The following is a 25,233-nucleotide window of genomic DNA, read 5'->3' on the forward strand; positions in this document are numbered from 1 at the left end:
AGTTCAGCTCTGCATTGCACTCGTGTGCGTGTAGTTGCCGCTCTGCTCTGTACAGGTGGAGCGTGGCTTTTCCCCCCTGTCACCTGGAAGAGAGCAGGGCTGTGTGGGTTTATTTCATTTATTTTCCTGGGGGTATCACAGCTTTTATTCTCTTAATCCTCAGAGCACCAGGAAAATATTTGGCTTTTTAATGTATGGCCGTACTGGAAACACAAAACGCTCTCAGCTGGGCTCTCTTTTATAATTTTGGCCATGTTCTCAGCCAACAGAAATGAGCAGAGGACAGAGCAGAGGCAGCTCAGTCCATGCTCCACAACAGAGCGAGGTCGTGGGATATTTTAACTCATTTCCTAATTAGCAAAAATTAATTTGGATTTCCTAATCCAAGAGCCTCTGAGTGGCTCTCACTACTCGAGGTGTCTCACCGCCCTCTCGTGGCTGCATTATCCATGTGCAGCCCACTCCATCTCCCTGAAGTTCTTGCATTAAATTGCCGGCCGCATCGCTAGGAGCGGCATCGTCTCTTTTAATTCCTGCCAGCCTGGACTACTTCATCAAGTTTCCTTTTATAGCTCCAATTGTTTGCACGAGCCCAGAAGAGCTACTTGGCCTGAACGACTGCCCAGTGGAGCATGTGGATCCTGGCACCAGCCAGGCTGGAGCATCTCCCTGAATTCTCCGGGGCCTGCAAAGTACAGCTGCACTCTGCAGATAATAAATGGGGAGCCCTGGGAGGCCTGAGCAAGCAGAATTGCTGATTTTTAATTCACAGCCTTGGAAACTGGGGGGGGTTTGAGGTGAAATTGTGCCCAGAGCTCCTTTGTCCCATGGTCCCAGCGCGCCTTAGCACTGCCCCTGAATTAAAACACAACTTTGTCTGAGGTACCTACAGGTAAAGAATGTTCAGAGTCACTTCTGACTTCACCTGAAGGTGCATAACCCCCTCTTTGGGCTTTTCTTGCCAGGTAAGGGACTCTGCCCAGTCCTTCCTGACAGTCCACGTCCCTCTCTACGTGTCCTACATCTATGTGACGGCACCGAGGGGCTGGGCCTCCCTGGAGCACCACACGGAGATGGAGTTCTCCTTCTTCTACGACACCGTTCTCTGGAGGACAGGTGAGCCTGAGGCACTTCAAGGGCCGTGGAAGAAGTGGCTCTTTCACGTTTTCCCCTTAGTTCCTGCACTGCCACCAGAGTCCTGAGGGAGGGGGGAACTCGGAATATTTCCTTTATGCTTGCGAGGGCCTTAGGCAGCCAATGGATAATGGAGGAAGCGTGTGGATAGCCAGTGGATAATGGAAGGCTCGCTGGAGGATTGTCCCAACTAAACCCTGCCTTTTGGAGACCTCCCAAAGGCTTCTGGGGCTGGCAGGGCCCAGCTGGGGGGCGAGTGTGCTGTGTGGGCTCCCAGTGCCGCTGTCCTTGCAGGGATCCAGACGGACAGCGTGCTCTCGGCCCGCCTGCAGATAATCCGCATCTACATCCGCGAGGATGGCCGGCTGGTCATCGAGTTCAAGACACAGGCCAAGTTCAGAGGTGAGGGCAGACATCCTGATGGGCACGGGCAGCACAGCAAGTCCCCGTCCCCGCCAGGAGCCCCTCTGTGCACCATGTGGGGCCTCTCTGCACTCTGCCTCCTGTCACCTCCTTGTCCTCCCCCAGGGCTGTTTGTCATGGAGCACCACAGCCTGCCAGACGTCAGGTCCTCTTTGGTGACTCCAGAGCACCTGGGAGGGATCGAGTTTGACCTGCAGCTGCTGTGGAGCGCTCAGACTTTTGACTCTCCCTACCAGCTCTGGAGAGCAACCAGCTCCTACAACAGGTGAGGGCTGGGGGTCCAGTCCCCTTCGGCAGCTTCCCACAGCACCACGTTCTCCCTGGCACCCCTCCAGCAGCCACAGCAGTAGCGTGGAATGCTCAGGAGCTTGGTCAGAGCTGAAGCGTGTGGGGAGTCGCTGTCAGGGCTGGAACACTGTTCTACTGAGAGAAAGATCAGCTCAGCCTCTTGTAAAGGAATTTTTTCCAGCAATGAAGCCTGTGGACAGACTGATCCCAGAGGTGACAGTGCATTTCAGAAGGTCACGTTTGTCCCTCAGGGACTGATGGATGGCATTGCTGGGGCAAGGGAGAGGTGCTGCCCTGGGTGAAGGGCTCAGAGCTCTGCTTGGTGACTGCAGGGTCTCCCCTCTGTTCCCAGGAAGGATTACTCTGGAGAATACACCATCTTCCTGATCCCCTGCACGGTGCAGCCCACGCAGCCGTGGGCAGAGCCTGGAGACAAGCCCCTGCCCTGCACGGCTCACGCTCCCGAGCGGTAAGGAGCCCCCATCCCCACGGCAGGGTCAGCCCCTTTGGGCTGCCTGTGAGTCCAAACCTCATCTCTCCTTTGTTTCCTTCCTTGTGCCAATTCCAGGTTTTTGATCCCGATTGCCTTCCAGCAGACAAACCGCCCGGTTCCAGTGGTTTACTCCCTGAACACAGAGTTTCAGCTCTGTAACAACGAGAAGGTTTTTCTAATGGACCCCACCAAATCGGAAATGTCTCTGGCAGAAATGGATTACAAAGGGGCTTTTTCCAAGGGTAGGATTTATCTCTCATCTTCTGCTTGTGCCCAGTGTTTCTGCCTTCACAGCTTCCATTTCCTGGGGAGGAAAGGGCAAATCCCAGATGTGGCTTTGCCTCTTCCACAGCAATAAATAACATTTTGAGCATCTTACAACCCTGTAAAACATGCTCTGGCACGGTGTTTTGTCACTCCCACACACCAAGCCCATCCCAAACAATCCAAACCCTTCTGAACACCCAACACGTTTGGCTCTGGCAGTGTTTCCTCTGCTTGGGGAATTTCACCTGCGCCTCTTTGTCCCGACCTCCCCAGGGCAAATCCTGTACGGGCGCGTGCTCTGGCACCCGGAACAAAACCTCAACGCCGCCTACAAGCTGCAGCTGGAGAAGGTCTACCTGTGCACAGGCAGGGATGGCTACGTGCCCTTCTTCGACCCCACGGGCACCGTCTACAACGAGGGGCCCCAGTACGGCTGCATCCAGCCCAACAAGTACCTGAAACACCGATTCCTCCTCCTGGTGAGTCCTCTGCTCCTGCTCCCCATTTGGGATTTTCTCTGCCAACGAGCAGATCGTGACTGCAAGGGGATGAGGAAAGGACGGTGGTGGATGTTTTGTACTGCTGGTGCAAACTGTGAACGCAAGATCAGTTTTTCCCCACCCTTTGTCCATGAGTGTTCCTTAATCCATGCCCCACGTGTGGGGGTGGAGATGGGGCATTCGGACTACATCCCTTACACAGGTGTTTGGTAGTGCCCTGGCTTCCAGCCTGTCTTGGGAAAGCAGACAGCATCCCTCACGACACTTCTCTGATTTCCAGGACCGAAACCAGCCAGAAGTGACGGACAAGTATTTCCACGATGTGCCTTTTGACGCCCACTTTGCTTCCGAGCTGTCCGAGTTCCAGTCGGTGAGCAGCATGCCTGGAGTTGATGGATTTACTCTCAAGGTGGATGCTCTCTACAAGGTATGTACCCAGTGCTTTTTGGTAGCCCAACACGGACTTCTCTGTCCAGGACCTCCCGAACACTTAGTGAATTGTAGGCTCTGGGCCTTCAGAATTAAACTCTTGACACAGGAAGTGGAGATTAGGATATTATTCTGGTAATTTAATTTTTTTTTTCCCTGAAGCACTCATGAGAAACCTCTTCAAAAACATATTACTCATGTTCCTGAATGAATTATTGCCACTGGCAAAGGCTGGACACCTCACTGGGTGGTCAGCGTTACTGCAGGTGCTTAGAAAAACCCACCAGGCTGACTTTGTCAGTCGCGGGACACAAAACGCACCAGCTCTTAACAGAATCACCTAGTATTATAAAAGCCATCGTTAACATTCCCTCTGTCCACGCCTTCCCTTTGGTAAAGGTGGAAGCTGGACACCAGTGGTACCTCCAAGTGATCTACGTGATCGGCCCGGAGGGCACGGCCGGGCCCCGCGTCCAGCGCTCCCTGGCTCGCCGCTGGCACCGCGGCCGCCGGGACCTGGCCCAGGGCGCCGGGAGGCCGGCGCTGGACGACTCCCTCATCTACGACAACGAGGGCGACCAGCTGAAGAACGGCACCAACATGAAGTCGCTGCTCTTGGAGAGGGAGGAAGCTGCCGTCGCAGCCTCCTTGTCCCAAACGGGCGCTTCGCTGGGCAGCGCCTTTGCCGCCCTCACCCTGCTGCTGTTGGTGCTGTCTGGGATTTGCCTCCTCGCCAGGAAGTGCCGGAAGCTGCGGAGGAAGCGGGAGGCTGCCAGGGGCGCTCCCGAGGAGCACCCCTTGAACACCAAGGTGGAGCTGCCCCGGGGCGCCCCGAAGGCCGTGGGCAGCCGGTGTTGCACCGTCAGGAATGTTCATCCACCGAGGGACACCGGCGGCCTCTGCCAGGGGCAGGGCAGGAGAGTGAAGCAGGTGAACTTGGAAGTCAAAGTCCACAGCAATTTGCACGACGGCACGGAAGTTTAATGGAGCACACGCATTGGGAAAAGCTTTTTATAAACTGTAAAATAAAGATAATCCAAATCCGAAAAGCCACGCGGGTATTTTTTGAGTCTGCTGAGGAGGGGCAGACTCAAGGAAACGATCCCCCAGCCCTGGCATGTGGGAGCTCAGAGCCAGCCCGCGAGCAGCCGGGTTCCTTTGGGTTCTCTCTAACAGAGTAAAGCTGAACTAAAATCTTCACCCGGTATGACCGGGGTGTCCCTTCCTGTGTCACCCCTACCGTACGCAGCGGGCGGGAGCCCCACGGAGCTGCGGTGCCGGCCCTGACCGCGCCCCGTGTCCGCCAGAGGGCGCCCTGCGGGGTCCCGGGCCCAAGCGGGGGCTCCGCGTCCGCACCGGGGAACCGCCGCGATCCCGGCCCCATACCGATCCCGGCCCCATACCGATCCCGGGCCCCATACCGATCCCGGGCCCCATACCGATCCCGGCCCCATACCGATCCCGGCCCCATACCGATCCCGGGCCCCATACCGATCCCGGGCTCCATACCGATCCCGGGCCCCATACCGATCCGGGCCCATAGCGATCCCGGGCCCCATAGCGATCCCGGGCCCCATAGCGATCCCGGCCCCATAGCGATCCCGGGCCCATACCGATCCCGGGCCCCATACCGATCCCGGGCCCATACCGATCCCGGCCCCATACCGATCCCGGGCCCCATAGCGATCCCGGGCCCCATAGCGATCCCGGGCCCATACCGATCCCGGGCCCCATACCGATCCCGGCCCCATACCGATCCCGGCCCCATACCGATCCCGGGCCCCATAGCGATCCCGGCCCCATAGCGATCCCGGGCCCCATAGCGATCCCGGCCCCATACCGATCCCGGGCCCCACACCGATCCCGGGCCCCACACCGATCCCGGCCCCACACCGATCCCGGGCCCCATACCGATCCCGGCCCCACACCGATCCCGGCCCCCATACCGATCCCGGCCCCCATACCGATCCCGGCCCCCATACCGATCCGGGCCCCACACCGATTCCGGGCCCCATAGCGATCCCGGCCCCATACCGATCCCGGCCCCAGACCGGTCCCGGCCCCAGACCGATCCCGGCCCCATACCGATCCCGGCCCCAGACCGGTCCCGGCCCCAGACCGATCCGGGCCCCATACCGATCCCGGCCCCCATACCGATCCGGGCCCCACACCGATCCCGGGCCCCACACCGATCCCGGGCCCCACACCGATCCGGGCCCCACACCGATCCCGGGCCCCACACCGATCCGGGCCCCACACCGATCCCGGGCCCCATACCGATCCCGGGCCCATGCCGATCCCGGCCCCATACCGATCCCGGCCCCATACCGATCCCGGCCCCATACCGATCCCGGCCCCATACCGATCCCGGCCCCGATGCCGCTTCCATCCTCCCGATGGGGGAGAGGCGGCCCCGCCCCGGACCCCCCGGCGGACCTCTACAAGCCCCGAACCCCCATCCCAGTTGCGGTTGTGGGCTCCATCACCCGGTTTCGGTCAACCTCGTCCCGGCACCGTGCCCAGGCTAGGGTTTGCCCAGTCCCCACCCCTGTCTCAACCCAAATCCGGCCATGGGCCCCCATCCCCGAGACCCGTTGGCAACCCGCCCGCCGGGGAGAGGCAGAACACGGCAGGCGCGGCCCCGCACCCCCGGCCCCAGCCGCGGCCCCGCCGCACCGCCCCGGGCTTCGAGCGGTCCCCGCCAGGAGCGGCCCCCGGACAGGTGTGAGGGGCGGGGCCACGGAGCGCGGGGCGGGGCCGGCACAGGTGTGAGGGGCGGGGCCACGGAGCGCGGGGCGGGGCCGAGGGCATTTAAACCCCGGAAGCTGCTGCAGATGCCATTTTCTCCCCAGTGGCGGGAAGCGTCCCCAGTGACAGGCCCGGGCTCCCCAGGTGGGGGCCCGGGTGAGGCGCTTCTCTCTCCTCTCCTTCTGCTTTTCTCCCCTTTCTCTCTTACCCCTCTACCGCCCTCCCCGTCTCCCCCTCAGACCGCCCGCTCCCTCTTGCCTCACCTCCCCGCCTCCTCTCCCTGCCTTGCTACGCACCCCGACCACCCCCTGCCCCTCCTGCCTGTCTCCTCCAACCTGACCCCCACCTCTATTCCTTCTCTATCCCTTCTTCCTGCTCCCTCCTCACCTCCCTACCCAGCCTGGCTCTTCCCTCTGTTCCCTTCTATCCCCCCTGCCCTCACCTACTCCTGCCTTCTCCCCCTCCACCGTCTCTGACCCGGCCTCCCCCTATCTCCCCTACGCCTCTTCTCGTCACCCCTCTGTCCCCCCTCTCCCCTCTTTGTCCCCTTTCTCGTCCCTCTGTTTCTCTTACTCCCCTTCCCTGTCCCTTATCCCTTTCTCTCCTCCCCGCAGCCGCGGGGTTCGCCGCATCACAAAGCCCAGAGGGCCGGAGCCGCTCTGCGGGACCCCGACCCACAACCTCTGTCCCCCTCCAAGTTCAGCCGGGCTTTCCAGCTTGGAGCTGCAAGGAATTCAGGCAGGTGAAACATCAGGGAACACCTGTAAATGGAGATTTTCCCTAGGGTTTAACCTCCGAAGTATTCACTAAACCTTCCTTGAGAGCAAACCCATAAACTCCCCTAGCTGGACACTTACTGATTACCTGAGCTGACCTCAGCATGTTCATTCTCTCCCCTAGATGTTACCTCAGAATTTACTGACAAATCATTTTCCTCAGAAATGCCATCTTGCTCTCTTGGCTACCTGGAGGTCTCCTCCAGTTTCCCCCCACAAACGTTCCCTACCTTCTGATTACTGACTCCCTCAATTTACCTCTTAATGTACTTTGGCTCTGCTACAAATCACCCCAGATTTTACCCCCAAAACTTTCCCTTGCCTTTCACACCTACAGGTGAACTTACCTGGATCAGTCTTAAACACAGCCCTAACTCTGATCTTCAGCATGGTCCCTGCCCAGACCTGAGGGTAATCTGACCTAATAAATAAAGGGAATAAATAACCTTTGCTGAGAGCTGTCAACACCCCAATCCTTTAGGATTTGCAAGGTTTTGTAGTGAAGACACCCAGATTCGAATTCTAAATCTAAATTTCTATCAACTTTTGCTAGAAAGATACTTGCATACAGCAGAATTAGAAGACTACACAAGGAACAACAAGAACATCTTCCATGAATAAGAGAAGTTCCTTTTTTTTCTTATCTTCCTAGGACTGTAGGACTGAATCTTTGCAACCAACAGACAACAGAGTTGTTATTAATACTTAAACGTCTCAAATATTGCAATTTCTCAGAGAACTCGGCCAGCTCTGAGCTATTCCCATGTGCTGGAGTGGTTCATGGAGTGGCAAGACAACATCCCACTTATGTTTGGAAAAATAAAAGATAATAAAATGTAGTTTCACTTCATTCTCTGACCCAAAAGCAAAGCATGTAGAACAACACAGACTACTCATGGAAGGGCTGATTCAGCTGGGGAAAAAAAAAATCTAAACAAATAAAACCACCCCACATTTCAAGGTAAAGACATGTTTCCTCAACAGGAGCACACAAAACTTAATTTAAACCAGAAAAGAAATTACAAACCAGAAAAAAAGCCAAAAGAAATGCTCTCCATTGATACACTCTCTGGCTGATAATTCCAAAGAAAATTGCCCATGGATCAAAAGTAATTGCTAATAATTTTTCCTCTGTAAAAATTCCTCTGGCATGGCTTTGTCAGAGACTCTGTCCTCAGAGGGAAACACAACCTGGTGTGACACAGCTCCCGTTTCTGGTGCCCTTGGAATCCACAAGTCAATACAACCCCCTGGACAGTACATCCCTGAACACAAGGATAAATGGAGTTTTACCCAGCTCCCAGTAACCAACAGAGCTGTGCTTACATTTCCTAGTAAATCCCAACAGAGAGGAAAAGGGAGATGTGTCCCTCTGACTTACCCCACAGCATGTGCAGGACCAGGTGTCCTCCAGGACACGCCATCAGGGCTGGAGGCTTTTGGGTTTGGCTGCTCAAAACCAACCAAAACCAAAGGTTTTGGCGCAGCTGGGTTGAAGTACATGTTTTCTCCTGTCCTGAAAAAGTGAAGAAAAGGAAAATTAGGTCGACTGTGCAAGCCAAAAACCTCCTGGCTTTCACATATTTGTTCTCATTGCTTATCATAGAACTTTTCAATTAAAAAAGGAGAGGTGACAGCCATATTAAATATATAAGTGCCCTTCTTCAGGATTTCTATTCAAACCACTTTCAGACATAAAAAGGATGCTAATTTTACTTACTGTATTATTTGCCTAATTTTAACAGAACCATCATCATCCCAGACCCCACTTGTGAGTTATCCTTTGGCACTGGACTTCAGATAAGAGATGTCCAGGATGCTGGAATACTTTTGTCCTTTGTTCGCACAGCTCAGCAGCATCCTCTCCTGAGAGCAGCGGAGAAGTGTTTCAGGATAAGAGGTCATTTGGTCACAGTCCTGTCATCCATCAGTTCAAGGAGGGAACTAGTCTGGAGTAACTGACCAGTGTGTTTATGACAGACAGGAATCACACACACACAGCAGTGAAATGGACTTTGCTGAGCTCAAACACAAAGCTCCAAAGCAAAGGGCTGCATACAGGGCCACCAAAACAGCACCTGGGCTTGGGGCAATACAATTCTTACCAAGTTAGAGCAGCAGGGTGTGACATCTGGGGACAATGCGTGGTGACTGGAGAGGATTCATCCAGCTGTGCTCCCTTTGCAGCGGCATGTCCTTGCTTCACCAGAAAGCCACTGCAGACAAATCCTCCACAGCCACACTGGGAGTTGTGGCCTCTTCCTCCAGCATCATTTGGGATGGAACAGCGAGGAACAAGCCCTGAACAGACAGCACAGGACAAACACTGCAGGGAAAAATCACCAAGCAGCAACCCCTGTGCTTGGCAGGGGCCTGGGGCATCCAATTCCAGGTTACTGGCTTCCTTTTCCTTCTTGTGCAGCAATTGTTGTGGTGGCCTAGAAGCCATCTTCCCGCTTGCCACTCCCTCCACATTTTCCTCTTCAATGGGGATGTGGCTGCAGCTCACCAGAGGCAAGGAAACTGCCTTTCAATTCCATCCAAAACCTACGTGAAAAGACCAGGACATCATCCTTGCTGTTTCTGCTCACAGGTATTTTCAATGTGCTTTGCTTCATGGGGGCTTTTCTGCCAAGTTCATTTCAATCTTATTTTATCTTGAAAAACAATTCTGAAAGTTGAGTTTGTTGAGAACTGGCCCATCTTTTGATTATTCCTAATTTGGAGTTTTTAGTGCTACACTTGCCATGATTCTTAGGGCTCAAGGAACTTTCCAGACTGACCCAAATCTTCATATCCACCTTCCTCTGTTTCAGTGCACGTTGTACCAGCTCACTGCCCCTTCAGAACAAGCCATGGATCTGCCTGAGCCCCACGGCCTCTTGTGCCATGTCAGCACAGGGCATGGGAAGGGTCACAGAGCTCTTTCTGAAGCCAACATCCCCAGCCTGGATTTCCAATTCAGTATTTTGCACCACTCAGACCCTGTTGGTGCTTTGCTACTGCCAGCCAATGCCTCAGACCCGATAACCTGCCAGGGAGGAACGTCTGTGCCGCAGGAACATCATTCCAAACCTGCTGCTGCAAACCCTTTGCTTCCCACACCAGCTCACAGGGACCAGAACTGTCACTACAGGCAGAAATGCTCCTTTAAGGAACACAAGCCATCTGTGAGCTACCCCTGGAATTCTATTTAGCGTACAAGCTGTGAGAAGCAGGGAATCAAGCCACAGCCCAATTCCTTCCAGGTGAATTGGGGGCACCTGTTCAGCCAACAGCAGCTCCAATAACAGCACTGAATCAAAAACCTCACCAAAAATACATTAAAGCAAATGCCAACACCTTTACAAGCACTTCCGTTTTCAATTTATAAAGTAAAGCCAAAAGAGTTTTTTAGACACTTGGGGGGAAAAGTCCATCCCATTTTTCCTAACAAATTTCTGGGAGCTGTTTCCAGCCTCCTGCTGTTCTTTTCTCAGCTCACAAGCAGCTGCCAGCATTACAGCTGGTTCTGTGCACAGAGGGAAGTGGCTGCTGCAACTTGTCCTTTCAGCAGCTCCTTGAACTGGACCCACAACGCACTGTGGGCATGTTCAAGTTCCAGTTTCATGCCTAGAGATAAGACACCAGATGCAGCAAAGCCAAAAGTCAAATTCCATTTCCCTGGTTCTTGTTCAAACTCCACCATGTGTTTTGTCCAGTCTTCCACTGTTCATTTCTTGGCTCATCTGACCTGCTGATGGCCCCAGGGTTCCCTATGCTCTCACCAGCCCCAACTCCATCCATCACTGACACAGCTGCTGGGAGCTGAAATTCTCCCTGATACCTCTCTTTCCCAGCCTGGAAAACACCCCTTCCACCTCTTACCTCCTTGAAAACAAGAGCTGCATCCTCCTGGATCCCTCAGCTGGATGCTCCTGGCTCTGGGCAGTCGTGGTGACTGCGCCCAGGGCAGGTGACACCCAACAGTGGTGTCACACAAACGCCGAGCAGCCTCAGGCCTGGGCTCTTGTGCTTTCAGGGAAACACCAGCCCAGCAGGGATGCTTCTCCTCTCTGCAGAAACAAACAGCGACAAAAACCTACAGGGCTGGGACACCACAGCAGCTCAACCTGCCGACTTCCCCGCTGCCACAGGGATAACCCAAACCCACAAACCCACACCCAGCACTAGGGGAGCTAAACTGTCCATCGGGGCGTCCTGGACGGCAGGATCTCTTTACCGGCATTGACATTGCCAAGGCGTTCTCACACAGCGTGCCAGCTGAGACTGAAACAAAGCCACGCAGACCTGGCACCGCCTTTCACGTCAGAAGCACCACAACGCTGCGGTCTGACTGAGAGAGATTGTTTTGGGGCTTGGAAATCAGCCCAGGTTTCGCAAACTGCTCCTCCGATGCCGCCGTGTGGCGGCAAGTGAGCGCAGCGCGCTGCTCGCAACTCAGGGCCGGAGGCAGAACTGCTGCTTAATATTTGTGTATTTTCTGCAATGGGGTTTCCTGAGGGTATTGCCTCAGAAGCCTCGTGTCTTCACTCTGCTTGTCTCCGGCGGTGGGAAGGGCTTTCTCCCCGAGCGAAACCTGAATTTTCGTATGGTTATGGAATCGGTTTTGTGCACCTAATTCCTCAGGGCAAGGCAGAAAATTCCTGAGTGGAGTAATATGCTGAGAAGGTAGGCACAGTCTGAGTCACATCACACCTGCGAGGAAACCAGACTGTTTTCTAGTAAATGTGTATTTTTGGGGGTATTTTGTAGAATTGTCTAATACTTGATATGTTGAGCCCGGGCTGTGTGAAATGCTGAAGGAGAACGGTGGGGACTAAGAAGCGTGGATGGAAGGGAAGGGAGTCACTGACCCTGATGCTGAACTCCTCCAATCGCTGCAACTGAAAAATTAACTCCGAGAAGTTTCCTTTGATCCTGATTTGCATCTCATCTTTCCTATGACTTTGGGACTCAAGGAGTGGGGAACATCCTGATCTACGCAAACTGATAACCAACACAAGTAAAATTGCTCGTTTGGACTGTCCCCAGTGACCATGAATACTCTGGATTTATCCTTATATCTTGCCATTACAATTTTTTATTCGCCTGTTACTTCCTGTCTGCTTAATAAATAATTCATTTTGTGAATTTTGTCTCACTCTGTTACTGTGAAACACTGCAGACCCTGTGCTCCTGGGATTTCAAAGCTCCGTGTGTGCCAGCACAAAGCGAGGGCGTGCAGAGAGCAGGAAAAATACACAACCACACCATTTGTCCTCCTCCATGGGTCACAATCCCTAATTTCAGACTGATCTTGGGAGCTTCAAAGAAAATAACTCTCCACGTGGCACTGAATACACCCAATTTCTGGCACTCCTGCTCCAGAACCACAGCCCAGCAGGTTCCTGCGGGAACCTGCAATACCCGTGTGCTTCAGAAGCTGCACCTACCTCTAAAGCTTTCCCTTGGGAACACAAAGCTTCCCACACGTGTTCTACACTCCAGTCTGTACTTCCAGCACTTTTCACGAGAGTTTAAAGGAGAGTGAGCTGACTCAGTGACAGCGCAGCATCAGATCAGGGACATCAGGGCACTCAGCAGACAACAATCACGGACGGCACAGCTTCTTGTGCTCCAGCATTCCCATACAGACCCACTGCAGCTGACCGGGATTGAAACCACCTGGCAGCAATTAACATCGACCCGGGAGTGCCAGTGCATCACCTGTGTGTTATCGCAGCGAGCAGAGCTGCATGTTCACCCACTAGAGTGGCAGGCGCTTGGCTGAAATAGAGACACTTATAATACATTATTTTTGTGCTGTTTTCTGAGAGCTTTCTGGTTTTCTGGCACTGCTTCAACACCCTCAAACCCAGGTTCTGCTCCCTGCGGTGCTCTCAGTGCTAAAGAGCAACCTGGATATCATCAGTGATGCAGCTCTAGTTCCATGAAGTGACTGCTGCCAACAGACAGAAATCAATGGTTGGAGGAATTAAGGCAGAAAAAACCCGTGCGCTTGCCAGTCCCTGCCCAACACACCTCAGTTCTCTATTGGGAGAGTAAGTCCTGTGCTTATCGTAGAAATTCAATTATTTCATACAGTTCTGTTTTATAGAAAAGCTTTGCAAGGCAATTGTCTCTCCCAGCATCAACAGCAACCCTCAGGACTCCACCAGCCACAAGGGAAATGCCACCTAGGGCTTAAAACACACAGAATTAGCAAAACGCCTTAATTCAACGCTAAAAAGATCGGTAAATAACCGATTCAGAACATATTCCCCTCATAATCTGCACGGAGAGAGGCTCTGGGATGCCAAGGCAAACTCAGAGATCAACAGCTTCTCATCTTTGCCATGGCTTTACCTGGGATCACGGAGTACCTGCCCCCCCCCCTCCCCCCCAGCACATCACACCACACACTGAAACATCGCTCCAATTTCCATACATCGTAAATATATACATTAAACTGTATTTTTACCCCACTGACGCAGGAAGGAGCAGCCTCACACCAGCAAAGCCGGAACGCCCCTGCCCGCAGGTACCGGCTGTTATATGCGCTTGGCCGGCTCGGGATTGGCTGGCGCCGTGAGACGATCGCAGCGCTGATTGGGCAGCCTCCCGCTGCCCTCACGGGGATGGTGTGAGGCGCAGGGAGGCGCCGCGTCCCCAATGCCGGCCGAGGCTCGCTTTCCTTTACCTCGGAGCCGAGCACTGACTTGGCGATTCCTCAGTTGGGCACGGATTCGGACAAGGTGTTTGCCTGTGGGAGAAATGTTCCTTCCTGCTGGGCATAAAATCTGAGTGGTTCTCCGGGTCAAAGGAACGTTCTTGAGATAAAAATGAGTTAACAAAGTGGTGGACTGAGAGGGGAAATTTTTGGAGCAAAGTTGAGGTAGTCTGTAGTGCAGAAAGTGAGCGTTTTGAGGTAAAATGAGGTAAGCAGCAGTGCACACGTTGGTAAAGCTTTGAGGATAAAATTTAGGTAACCTGGAGGGAAAAGAATGATGGTTTTGTGATCATTGGGAAGGGAATGTCTTAATGTGGAAGTCACTCCCCTTTACCTTTGGAGGAGGAGTGCCCTGGGGAATGTTTCTACCAGGGATTTGGCTCCTGTAGGGCCTTACAGAATAAGCCATAGTGCTCTGTGATCCTGTGCTGGTCCTGGCACAAATCTCATTCCTCCCCAACTCCAGGAGCTTCCAATGTCACTCTTGGACCTGCTGGGGTTTGCCCGATCCAATGGGCTCTCGAGTGTTTTCTCTCCTGCTCATATGGAAATTTCAGTCTTTTTGGGGCAACTCGCATCCCCCACAACATCAAATTGGGTTCCCCAAAAAACATACCGCAAACCCCATTTCTTATCCTTTATTTCCCAAATTTCCACTTCTATTTGCTTCTCCAGCTGCAATAATAACGGATATGACAGAAATAACAACAGCAAAGGGGAATAAATGGAATGAGATGGAAAATGCTGAATTTTGTCATTTGGGCAGGACCCAGCCGGCGTTCACAATGTCCGGGAAGGAGCACAACCACAAGAAAATCCAGGGACTGGTGGGTTCCCGACTGTGTCTGCAACGCTTCAGTCCAGGAGAGTTACAGGATAAGGGATTACTCACAGGCTGAAATGTGGCCACAAATATGGTTCAAGCAACGCTGTTTCACCTGCTCTGAGAGATTCACAGCGCGTTTCACTTGATCCCGTTGTTGCAGGGCTCTTTGAGATCCTCCATGATCAAATGCTGCTGGTTACTCACCCAGTTTCCTTTCTTAACTGGCTTCCTCTCCTCTGTCGCTGTTTGGGGAGCTCGATCCATCTGGCAGCGGGCAGCTGGCAGGATGGCATTGCTCGGGCCTGGCTGGGAACAGGCTGGGCTGGAGCAGAGCTGGAGCCCGAAGACGGCCCGGAAGCCCCGGCGGAAGTTTTTGTTGCAGAAGCCATAGATGATGGGGTTGATGCTGCTGTTGAAGAAGGCCAGCCAGTGAGCAAAGGGGTAAATGTAGATGTTGATGAGCCGCAGCTGGAGGTCAGAAAGGCTGGCGTAGTCCGAGAGCAGCATCAGGGTCCACAGGGGGAGCCAGGACAGGGTGAAAAGCAAAGTCACAACAATGAGCATTTTGATGACTTTTTGCTTCCGCTTCCACGCGCTGTGCCGCTGCTCCTGGCTGCGCCTCCCTGCCCCTGGCATGGCCGTGTGGGAGAGGGAAATGCTGATCCTGGCATACATGACCACAATGAGCGACAGGGGAGCCAGGTAGATGTTGGCAAAGAGAACCGTGGTGTAGATCTTCCTCATTCCCGGGTCAGGCCACTCCTCCCGGCACCAGAACACCGGGCGGGTGGCATTGCCAGAGCCCAGGAGCACGCGGAAATGCTTCTCCTCCTGCACCTGCAGCAGGACTGCCGAGGGACACATGATGGCCACGGCCAGGATCCAGATGACCGCGATGATGGCCACGGCAGTGGGAATGGTCAGCTTCTGCTTGAACGGGTGCACGATGCTCCGGAACCTGTGGCAAGGGCACCGGAGAAGCCGTTTAAGGAATGCCTCATTGCCCAGGCAAGGATGCACGCACATTTTAAATTGCCTATTTTTCAAAGAGCAGAGAGGGAATCGTCTCTTCCTCCTCCCTATCAGCTGCTGCCTGTGCTGCTTCATTTAACCAAGGCAGGTATTACCACCTCTGCTATCCAGCTTCATGGCTGAGGAACAAACCAGTTCCAGGCAGGCTAGGATAGCCCAGTTCCACCGTCTTTAAGAGACACCAGTGGAGGAGCAAACTGCTCTTTAGACCTGGCCACATTTTATTTTGCTTAACAGCCGTAGGAGCAAAATGCATCTGATTTACAGGGGTGTGTTGGGAGGGTTAATGAATGGTCAGCGGGCCAGGGGAGGTGAGAGTGGTGGTTACAGAGTCCGCAGCATCTTACCTGTCCACGGCAATGGCAACCAGAGTGAAGACAGAGGCAGAGACAGAGATTCCTTGGACCATCCCACTCATCTTGCACACCAGGCTCCCAAAGGGCCATCCTGGAAGGAAACAGGCAGTTGGAATTGCTGCCATCCCACCGCAGGACTGTGCTTAAAATCATTTGCTCTCATCTTCCATTTCCTGAGTAGAATTATAGACTCATGGAGTGGTTTGGAATTGGAAGGGAACTCCTAAAGATCACAGAGTTCCAACCATGGCCAGGAACGCCATGCCATGGGCAGGGACACCTTCCACTCGACCTCACCTCTGATGGTGATGCCTTGGGAAGGCTGACCTGAAACAGAGACTGGACAGAGCTAAAAAATAAAGTAGATATTTATTGAAAGGCCTCCAGAATCTGTCTTGGGCAGGACAGGAGCCTGACCAGGGCTGCACCCAAGGTGGACTAAGAATGGTCACAAAATGGCTGACCAGTCACAAGGTCGTACATTTTTATAAGTTTTGGTCCATTTGTATGTTGGGGTTTAATTGTCCAATTACGGCTTCAGGTTGTGAGGTCTCATCCTTCTTGTTTTCTCTCTTCAGTCCCCCATTGTTTATGCTGCTGGGCTGTTCTTGGTCCTCAGCAGGAAAAGGATTTGTCCTGTCTAGCTACTCTGTGAAGAGAGCTTACGAGCACTTAATGCAAGGCTCAGAACTACACCTAAGCAGCAAAGAATCTGAAAATACGAAAGCTAAAGCTTAAAGCATCAACGGCAGCGACTCAGAATGCCCACAGAGCCCCTCTGACATGTGCCCCCAGCCCTCCCTGCCCCACGGGGGCCCAGCCCACCTGCAATGATGTTGTCCAGGAGGGTGGTGGGCATGCAGAAGACCCCCACCAGCAAGTCACTGACAGCCAGGTTCAGGATGAACAGGTTGGTGACCGTGTGCATGTGCTTGCTCCACAGGATGATGAAACAAACCCCCCCGTTGCCCACCATGCAGAGGAGGAAGATGAGGAGGTAGGAGGAGATGAAGACAGCAGCCACCGAAGGCTGGTGGAGGTAGAAGTCCACGTAGGAGACATTCCCTTCCAAGTAAAGGTACTTGTATGTCCCATTGTAATTCAGCACCTGAGGCCGATCCAACGAAGAGTTTGAGTCCATTTTCTTCCTCGTGTTCTAAAAGATATTTGTAAAGAGGTCATTTTAGTCTGCTTGCAATTGATCTGAAGGAATGTTGTTGTTGTTATTATTATTATTATTATTATTATTATTATTATTATTCTATTGGCATTGTTATCTGCTTTGGATACAGTGTGTGCTGAAATAAGCATAAAGCTCACGTGCACTCTGGCAGCCGTGAGGTGGCTGAGCAGCAATCACAAAGAAGTCAGTGGTGTCATCACTGAAAAGCAGGGATTCAAGCTTTCTGAAGCTGCACAAACCTTCTGCCTGCATGTATCCAAATCCAGTCCCATTTCATGAACATGAGCTGGTTTTGTGTGCTGCTGGTTGATTTAATTCCCTGCTCACAAGCTACATAACTCCAAGTCTGCAATCAGGAAGGATCTCACCACGTTTGAAACATGCTGGGCTACAAGAGAGCTGGGTTCATTTCCAAGCAGGTAGCTTGACTTGGAGGCAGCATTCCAAACCTTTTTCCACATAAATTTTGTCTCCTAGATGAGGATGCCTGAAGAAGCAGGGGTACAATGCTCCTTACAAAAGAGCAGCAAAATTAATTGGTGGCAGCAGGCATGAAATTAAAGCATGAGTGCAGGTGCTTTTAAGATGCTTCAAATTCCTGAATAGAAATGGAATTTAAGTTCAGGCACAAGTATCCAAATCCTGATGAGCTTGTATGAACAGCAAAGCCTCTGCAAGTGCTTTACTTTCAGGAAGCAAGTGCAGTAAAAAAAAAAGTATTTATTCTGCTGTGCCTCAGGTTTGGAACAAGTGGAGCAGTGAAAACTCATCACGTTCTGGTCTCTTGTGCCTGTTTAGCAGCAGTGCAGTGTTTGAATGGGTCTCTGTTTTACAGACTTATTAAATGCCTGCACAGTCAGGTAGGGAGACAAAAATCTGGAATCTCCCACCAAAAACTGGCTGCTTGTAGGTTTGAACAAGTGTAAGAATAGTTGTACATTCTGTGGAGCTGTCCCTATGGAGAAAGGCTTGTTTATCTTTATTAGTTTTCATTCAGCATGCTTTCAAAAGGATTGGAAGTACTCCTAATGAAACGTCTGATGTGCCAAGTGCTTTCACCAGCCAGAGCTCAGAGTCAGCCTTGTGAGAAGTGCTTTAACGTCGATTTTCCTGCTCCCTCTTGGAAGCAGCACTGGTGTACTTGCACCCAAACCTGGGCTCAGGATGGGGAACCCTGGCAGAATGCAAATACAGATATTTGACAATACGAGTTTATACTGTTCCTTTAATCCCAGACCTGGAGTTGTGATTTATAAATCCCAGGAGATGCTGTCTCACCCCATTTAAAAACCAGCATTCTTCCTTCTCCCTTAGACTTACTGTCGCCCCCTTTGCTGCTCTTCCCCACGTTACTATTATTATTATTATTATTATTATTATTATTATTATTATTATTATTATTACCACCCAGTAATTTTCTTCTGTAATCTTTTGCTTCCCAGAGGAGTTGCTTTAGGTAGACCCTGTGGCCGGGGGAAGGTGGCTTTTAGCTCCCACCACATTCCCAGTCCCCATGCCCAGCTGTCCCTGTGCTGTCCCCAGCAGGTCAGGCAGACGTGCCTTTCCTTCCTTACCTGCTGGAGTTTGGCTTTTCAAGGGGTCCCTGATGATCTGAGGCAGAAGTTCTTGGTCATTCCCTGACAGGATTGGCCCTTCCCACACTGAAAGCAGGAGGAATAATTATTATTTTGGATACATATTTTGTGTTTTCTCTCTTTTTTCTGACACCATGGTGTGAGGCAGCGGCTTCTAATGTCCTCAGTAATGATCTCTGGAATAGTTTTTGTTCATAACTGGTAAACAAGAAGTTGTAAACAGCCTTGAGGCAAAACTGGAGCTGAGTCTTATCCCAGTTGCACTAATGAAATTTTGGCTGTGGCAGGCAAGGGGAAGTGGCTGTGCAAACACTGCAGATCACAGGAAATGGAAAAGCTCCATGGATTTTTATTATCCTGAAGCTGAGGGGGAGGAGGATTGGCTGGAAGGAGAAATTAAGCTGGTGCCTTGTGTTTTCGCTGCATCCTTGCTGGCTAAAACAAGCAGTGATGAATAATTGACAGAGGCACAGAGGACAGAAACATAAATCATCTAAGAAAAGGAAAAAAATAATGCAATACCTAATTGTTATAAGATGACAAATAACAGTAATTTGCTTCCATGTGGTAATTTGATAAGAGCAAGGCCTCCCTTCTTTATTTAATGTACCAGAGAAAATCTGCAAAGGAATAAAGCTGGAGGCTCCCTGAGTGAAGACCTGCCCCAACACACATCGGGTTTCCAAACACATGAGGCTCATTCACTGCTGGAATCCCAGTCACACCGTCCACAGACAAATGCACCCTGTTACATCTCACAACCTGACCAGGACAATCTTGTACCTCTGGATATAGAAAGTCGGTTTTCCATTTAAATGAGCAGTTCAAAATCATTATGAAGTGATGCAATTATTTTTATGTTGGGCACGTGGAAGGAATCTCCCAGAGCAGCCACCACTGCTTCACCCCTGTGCACAACCCGCTGGGTTTGTCATCTTGATATCTTAATTTTTATGTGTGAAATACCCTCACAGAATCCTCTGAGGCTGAAACAAAAATAAGGAAACTTTAGAGACTGGAAGAACAGCAGGAGCGTGTTGTTGTACATAAAGAGCATTTAATGTGGTATGCACTAAAAAATTTGTTCATCCCTTGTCCTGAGCTAAGCAATGGCACAACAACAGAGATTTCCCAGGGACCTTGGAAAATAATCCCTGGTCTGTTGAAAAGTGAGAAAGTTCCAGGGGCAAAATACAGCCCCTGAACGATGGCAAAAAGACTGGAACATCGGTCTGTGAGTGTCTGAGAAATAAGAGAGAGAGAAATCTGTGGATCATCCTCTGCCTCAGGGAACCAGGAAGGGTCACTGACTAAAAAACTAAAACGCTGTTCCACAGGGCCCCCATGCACAGACCATGGGAATGTGGGCTCACCTTTGCTTCTCTTTCAGAGCAAGGGGGAGCTGCAGTCACAGAAAACCCCCCATTCCCAGTTCCTATGGCACAGGGAATGCTGCAGGAGGTGTTTGGTTTGGGTCATGCGGGGTTTGACCTGCCACGTACAGACTCTGGGGATATTTGTGAATTAAGATAATAGAACTTACTCTTCGAGTATTTAACGATTTCATCCATCAAAATATCCATGATATTTTATCTCACATACCTGGGAATAGTTTATCTCCAAATAAGGCCAAATATCCCAGTGGGTTTTCAGCTGGGAGGAAGGAGCTGTGGAAGAAATCACACCCTAAAAATTGCCAGTTGCAATCAAATAATTTTTCCTTACTGACATTTACTTTCATAAAGCAAAACAAGTGCACCTTGAGAAGCAAATTTCTCCTTTTGAAATGGGCAATCCCAGGGAAATGTGCCAATCTCAGAGCTGCACACAGATCTCCTCTCAAAGGGCTTAAACTGCTTAGCCTCCCCTCAGAGTCATTTATCTGCATAGTCTGAGCTGGGGCCAAAGAAAATAGTTTGTGAAGGCATTTCTTTTTAAAAGATCTCAAACTTCAAATGATAAAAAACAAGGCTCTCAGCGGGATGACTGTAATAAACACAAGGCTTAGTTGCAGATTACTCATCCACTTGAGCTGGGAATAGAAAACATTTCACTCCAAAGCCAAGTCACAAATGTAAATCAGGAGATGCAAATGGCAGGTGAGGGATTCACAAGTTTCTTATGGCTCTGTATATATATACATACATATATATATATATATATATATATGTGTGTGTGTGTGTGTATATGTATATGTATATGTATATGTATATGTATATGTATATGTATATGTATATGTATGTATGTATGTGTGTATATGTAATTTCCACCCTGCTTCATTAGAGCCAAGGCTGCTTACCTATTCCTTGTCATTTTACCCTTTTTTTTTTATTTTCACTTCATGCTTAGTCAACCTTTAAGCTTCTGAATATTTTTTTTTCCTATTTGATGTGTCACAGGCTGTTTTAAATTTTAACTAAAATCTCAGCCAACTGTTCCCTGAAATCAGGTTAAAGTAAGATTTCCACACCCAGGCACACTTATGCCGCCACTTTATTGAGAAGCTTGGCGAGCAATAAGATTTTAGCTGCCTTACCTTGGAAGGAAGTCCCTGTTTTAAAAACTTTCAGTAGGAAAGGACTGAAATTCTCCCGGGATCCAATCTCCAAGTAGCAGTTTCCCATTCATCATTGGAAACTGGGCAGGGACCCCACAAAATATATGGACTGGTCACAGCTTTTTCCTTGGAGAGGTGCTCCAGCAGCGTTTAGCAGTGAGTGCCGGGGTTGTCTGTAGGACCACCTAAATCAATGATCCCTGCCGGGCTCTTGGCAGCGCTGAATTCCCCACTAATGAGAGATGAGCCGCCTAAATTGCACCTTTCGGTTCAGCCTCTGCTCACGAGTCACTGCCTGACAGCCCTGTCATTTGGGACACTGAAACTGAGGAGAGTAACTGGGGAACAGGTAGAAAGAGGAAAAAAAAAAAAAAACCCTGAAAAGTGGGACAATCATGAGATAGTCCCAGTGGAGGATAGAATTGGCAAACAAAAGAAGTGTTTTAGGAGCCCATCAGCCAGCGAGGGCTAATTCACCAGGTACAGGAGACAGCACTGTCAGCAGGGGGTTTATGTCTCACATCCCAAGGCTTCTTTGCACCAGGTGATGTTTCTGCTTCGAGTGAAAAATGAGCAGGAGCCATGGAATTGTTTGGTTTCCATCTCTTTTAGCACGGAAGTGTGATTGCCCTCCGTGACACAGGCGCGAGAGCAAACAGCCCATGACCTGCTCACACCGTAACCGTGACCTCCTCACTTAGAGCTTGTTACAAGAAACAGCAGCTCACCCCTCACCCAAGTTCCTGGGCTGTGGAATACTGGATTATGCCTCACTAGAAATTAGGCAGAGCAGCCTGCCTGGCCCGAGGGCAGAACAGGTGAGCTCCCTGTGCAGCACGATGGGGTTGGGTCCTTAACACTTCACCACAGGCCAATGTTGGATTTGCCCAGAGGTGACAGCTCCAGTCTTAAACAAGGCTGCACAGGAGAAGAGCTGTGAAGGTGACAGCAGAGGTTTACATGCAGTGTCACCTCTCCAGAAAGATAATGCTTGTGGAAGGGCTGAATTCTACCTTCCTACCTTCTGACTGCTCTCTTTTACATCGCCATCCACACCCACGCAGGGACTTTAAGTACTCAGTGATTTTTTTCCTGGGACCTGCTCTAAGGATTTGAATCCCTTTGGTGCTCTTGAATTTCCATTCACTGCTGCCTCAGCAACTTGATTTTCATTAACACCAAATTCTAAGCCTTACCTGGATAACATGGATAGGTACCTCTGATTGATGTCAGGAATTTGACAGGCTGAGAGGTTACCTCGGAAACCTCTTGGTTTGACTCCAGTTGAAGCCAGTTCTGTTCAGTAAATGACCGTGGCAACCCACAGGTCTCCAAACAGCAAAGACCAGAGTAAGTTTTCCTTGCTAGGATTTTCATTTAGAAAAAAAACCCAGCAGCATAGCTCCATTCTTTTGTGATAAGGTGCCATCTTACAGATGCCTACCTGCCAGCCTCAGGAAGTGTTCCTCCTTTGCTCAGAGTTACACTCAATCTCCCTTTCCTCCCGCAAAACACCCCAAACTGATCTCACTGCATTTTATACTTTGCAGCCCCTGGGGTGGTTCAGATTTAAAGGCTAACGTGAGGTACTTCAAGCTCCAGATAGTTTTCTCCTACTGGAGGTACCTGCTGCTGATAGAAGAGCAAAATAAAATGATGTCTTAGTCACTGAGGGGAAAATGAACAGCCCCAGGTTCATCTTTTCCCAGTCCTGGAGCTCTGCAGAGTGCTCCAGCTCCCAAGCCCAGATGGGTTGGCCCTCTCAGCAGAAACTGCAACACAGGCGCTGGTGGGGGCTGTGTGCATCCCTCAGCTCTGGAACCCCAAAACCAGAGGGTCGGGGCCACCTGCTGCCACCCCCGTCCCCCTGCAGTGCACGAACTGCTCCGTATTCCACCCTTGGTCCAGCCCGGGGCCAACTCCGGCAGCACAGGGAGGGTTGTTCCCAGCAGGAAGGTCCCTGGCATCACCCGGATCCCCGCGCAGGCAGCGTTGTGCCCCCACCCCCAGTAAATCAGGGCACCTCCGGGCAGTGGAACCAGCATTCCAGCTCTCACGCACACCGACAGACCTGTTGCTGGCAAAGCTCCTGCAGTTTTCCCTCAGCTCCCGGCTCCGGCAGGGAGGCAGGAACAGCCCATCCCCAGCCAAAGGCAGCCCCCAGCCCGATCCCCCGGGGTACCCCGCTTACAGGCGCCGGGGCTCCGCCGCAGCCGCTGGTTCCGCGCAGGCAGGAGCGGGGCTGCAGCCCCTGGCGCTGCGGAGAGGGCTCCCGGAGCCCCCGCAGCTCCTGCCTCAGGCAGGGAGGAGGGACGGGAGGAAGGAGGGAGTGGAGAGCCCAGCCCAAAGCCAGGCGCCGAGCTGGAGGGCTGTCACCTGCAGCCGCCGCTGGCTTGGGGGGGTGTGCTTGATTGGAAGAGTTTCTCGGATATGGTCCATTGCAGAGCCTCCCTGCTCTGCCGTGTTTGAGGCATCCCTTTGCCTCGGGAAGCTCGTTCCCAGGGTCAGGGACTCACGGTTACCTCTGGAGCTGCCACCCCTGACACCCCCCACCATTACAGTCCAGATTCCCCCCGGTGCTCTGAGTGCTCCCAGCAGAGTGGCATCTCCGCTCCTACCTGCTGAGCTCCAGCATTTAGATCCAGGCTCTCAGGAAATTCCAGCTTTTACATCAGGAACTTGGGGGGAAAAAACGGTCTGTGTGGCCCAGGTGAAACCAGGTGGCTCTTGTAGCTGAAGTGGCAGGTTTTGCCTTACCTGCCTCTGAATAAGATTTTTCTGGAAAGAAAAACGTTGTCCCAAGGACAGATTATAGGAGAACAGGCTTCCAATTAATGATTTGATGGGTAAAGGAATTATTCTTTAATAATAATAAATTCTCTATTTTTTACTCTCTCTCCTTTTTATTCCACTCCCCTTTTTATTCCTGGAACAGTTTAAAAACTATTCATTTAACAAATCATTTAAATTTGAGAGAATAAACAATTATCCCATTACGAACTGAACCAACAAATTGTCTTCCAGCATAACTCAGTGTGGAGTTATAACAACTCTGTCTGGAATCATCATGTGCTATAAATGGAGGCTAAGAAGCTCCAGCCATGCACAAACATTTGTAGTAAGGGCAGTTTAGCCACATGTGATGCAGCAGATGGAATCCCAAAACCCCAGGATGCTGGAGGGCCTGGAGCTGGATGCACTAAAAAGCCACAGATAGAGAAACCTCTGACCAAGGGAGAGGATCCTGAAGGCCCTGCATCCAGGTAAGGGGGTTTTGTCTAAAATTCCTACCCCAGCTCTCCCTGCACACACACACTGCTGCAGTTCTCTGTCTCCCCATCGCTTTCCAGTATTCACATTCCCTCTGCCTGGAAGCCCAAAACGCGGCAAATTCACTTTGGAAGCCAAAGAGCTTCAGGTGCAGAGGCGTTATTCATGGAAGCAGCAAAATATCCACAATGCCAGGAATTGAGATTTGCAGGGAATCGCTTTCTGCTTCCCCCGCCTAGGCCGTGGAACACCCCAGTATTGAATCTTCATCACAGATTATTGCAGAATGTTTTAAAAACATCTTAGCGAGCGGCAGTGCTGATCCGCGTCCCAGGACACTTCCAGCTCTTTTAAAGGCCGGCGGCGCCATCTGCTGCGAGCGGAAAAAAAGGACACGATGCCAAATAAAAGCAAGGAGAGATCACAGAACCGTCGTGGAACCCCAGAACGGTTTGGGTTGGGAGGGAGCTCAAGGGTCAACCAGTCCCACCTCGGAGCCTGCTCAGGGCGGGCTGCTATCCATCGGCCCCTGATTGCCAAAGGATACGGAAGCGATGGAGGTGTTCAGGGAATGCTGGTTGGTTTTCCCTATGCTGGGTAATCTGGTCATTAAAAAGACTAATTGACCTCTTCCAACAGGGGAG

At 51.4% G+C, this 25,233-nt stretch overlaps 2 protein-coding genes and 1 long non-coding RNA gene across 5 annotated transcripts in view; 1 reads left to right on the forward strand and 2 right to left on the reverse strand.

Moving 5' to 3' along the window:
- The window catches only part of FRAS1 (Fraser extracellular matrix complex subunit 1), a 101,572-nt gene extending 96,989 nt beyond the window's left edge, over nucleotides 1-4,583 (forward strand). The window contains exons 65-72 of the mRNA XM_066184773.1: nucleotides 966-1,116; nucleotides 1,429-1,536; nucleotides 1,663-1,822; nucleotides 2,198-2,314; nucleotides 2,414-2,580; nucleotides 2,879-3,084; nucleotides 3,386-3,532; nucleotides 3,934-4,583. Coding sequence (XP_066040870.1) covers nucleotides 966-1,116; nucleotides 1,429-1,536; nucleotides 1,663-1,822; nucleotides 2,198-2,314; nucleotides 2,414-2,580; nucleotides 2,879-3,084; nucleotides 3,386-3,532; nucleotides 3,934-4,518 — 1,641 coding nt within the window. The 3' untranslated portion in view covers nucleotides 4,519-4,583. The remainder of the gene's footprint in view (nucleotides 1-965; nucleotides 1,117-1,428; nucleotides 1,537-1,662; nucleotides 1,823-2,197; nucleotides 2,315-2,413; nucleotides 2,581-2,878; nucleotides 3,085-3,385; nucleotides 3,533-3,933) is intronic.
- Nucleotides 4,584-8,443: 3,860 nt separating this feature from the next.
- On the reverse strand, nucleotides 8,444-11,243 carry LOC136290759 (uncharacterized). Its single transcript, XR_010721370.1, has 3 exons — nucleotides 10,926-11,243; nucleotides 9,164-9,605; nucleotides 8,444-8,574 (listed from the first exon to the last, which is right to left on the reverse strand). It is a non-coding gene; the product is annotated as an uncharacterized lncRNA (long non-coding RNA).
- Nucleotides 11,244-14,238: 2,995 nt separating this feature from the next.
- On the reverse strand, nucleotides 14,239-20,396 carry NPFFR2 (neuropeptide FF receptor 2). Of its 3 annotated transcripts, none has more exons than XM_066185070.1 (4): nucleotides 20,365-20,396; nucleotides 16,810-17,140; nucleotides 15,976-16,075; nucleotides 14,239-15,554 (listed from the first exon to the last, which is right to left on the reverse strand). In XM_066185070.1, the coding sequence occupies exons 2-4, from the start codon at nucleotides 17,123-17,125 to the stop codon at nucleotides 14,735-14,737; spliced, it is 1,236 nt and encodes a 411-aa protein (XP_066041167.1). In that variant the 5' UTR covers nucleotides 17,126-17,140; nucleotides 20,365-20,396; the 3' UTR covers nucleotides 14,239-14,734. The 3 variants fall into 3 exon arrangements, with proteins under 3 accessions (XP_066041167.1, XP_066041165.1, XP_066041164.1); XM_066185068.1 differs by lacking the exon at nucleotides 20,365-20,396 and adding an exon at nucleotides 18,742-19,274; XM_066185067.1 differs by lacking the exon at nucleotides 20,365-20,396 and adding an exon at nucleotides 17,407-17,488.
- Between the last annotated feature and the right edge of the window lie 4,837 nt (nucleotides 20,397-25,233).

This window comes from Chamaea fasciata, unplaced genomic scaffold (genome assembly GCF_029207755.1).
Source record: "Chamaea fasciata isolate MVZ Bird 193981 ecotype frontalis unplaced genomic scaffold, bChaFas1.0.hap1 SCAF_6, whole genome shotgun sequence".
NCBI lineage: Eukaryota > Metazoa > Chordata > Aves > Passeriformes > Sylviidae > Chamaea > Chamaea fasciata.

Bases quoted from the DNA above. Each gene is read 5' to 3' on its own strand.
- NPFFR2 (XM_066185067.1), bottom strand. From the start codon at position 17,439: ATGGGACTGGATTTGGATACATGCAGGCAGAAG. The intron at 17,141-17,406 runs GTTTGTGCAGCT...AATATCTTTTAG, and splicing joins TGGATACATGCAGGCAGAAG to AACACGAGGAAGAAAATGGA. The intron at 16,076-16,809 runs GTGGGCTGGGCC...GTTTCCTTCCAG, and splicing joins CCTGGACAACATCATTGCAG to GATGGCCCTTTGGGAGCCTG.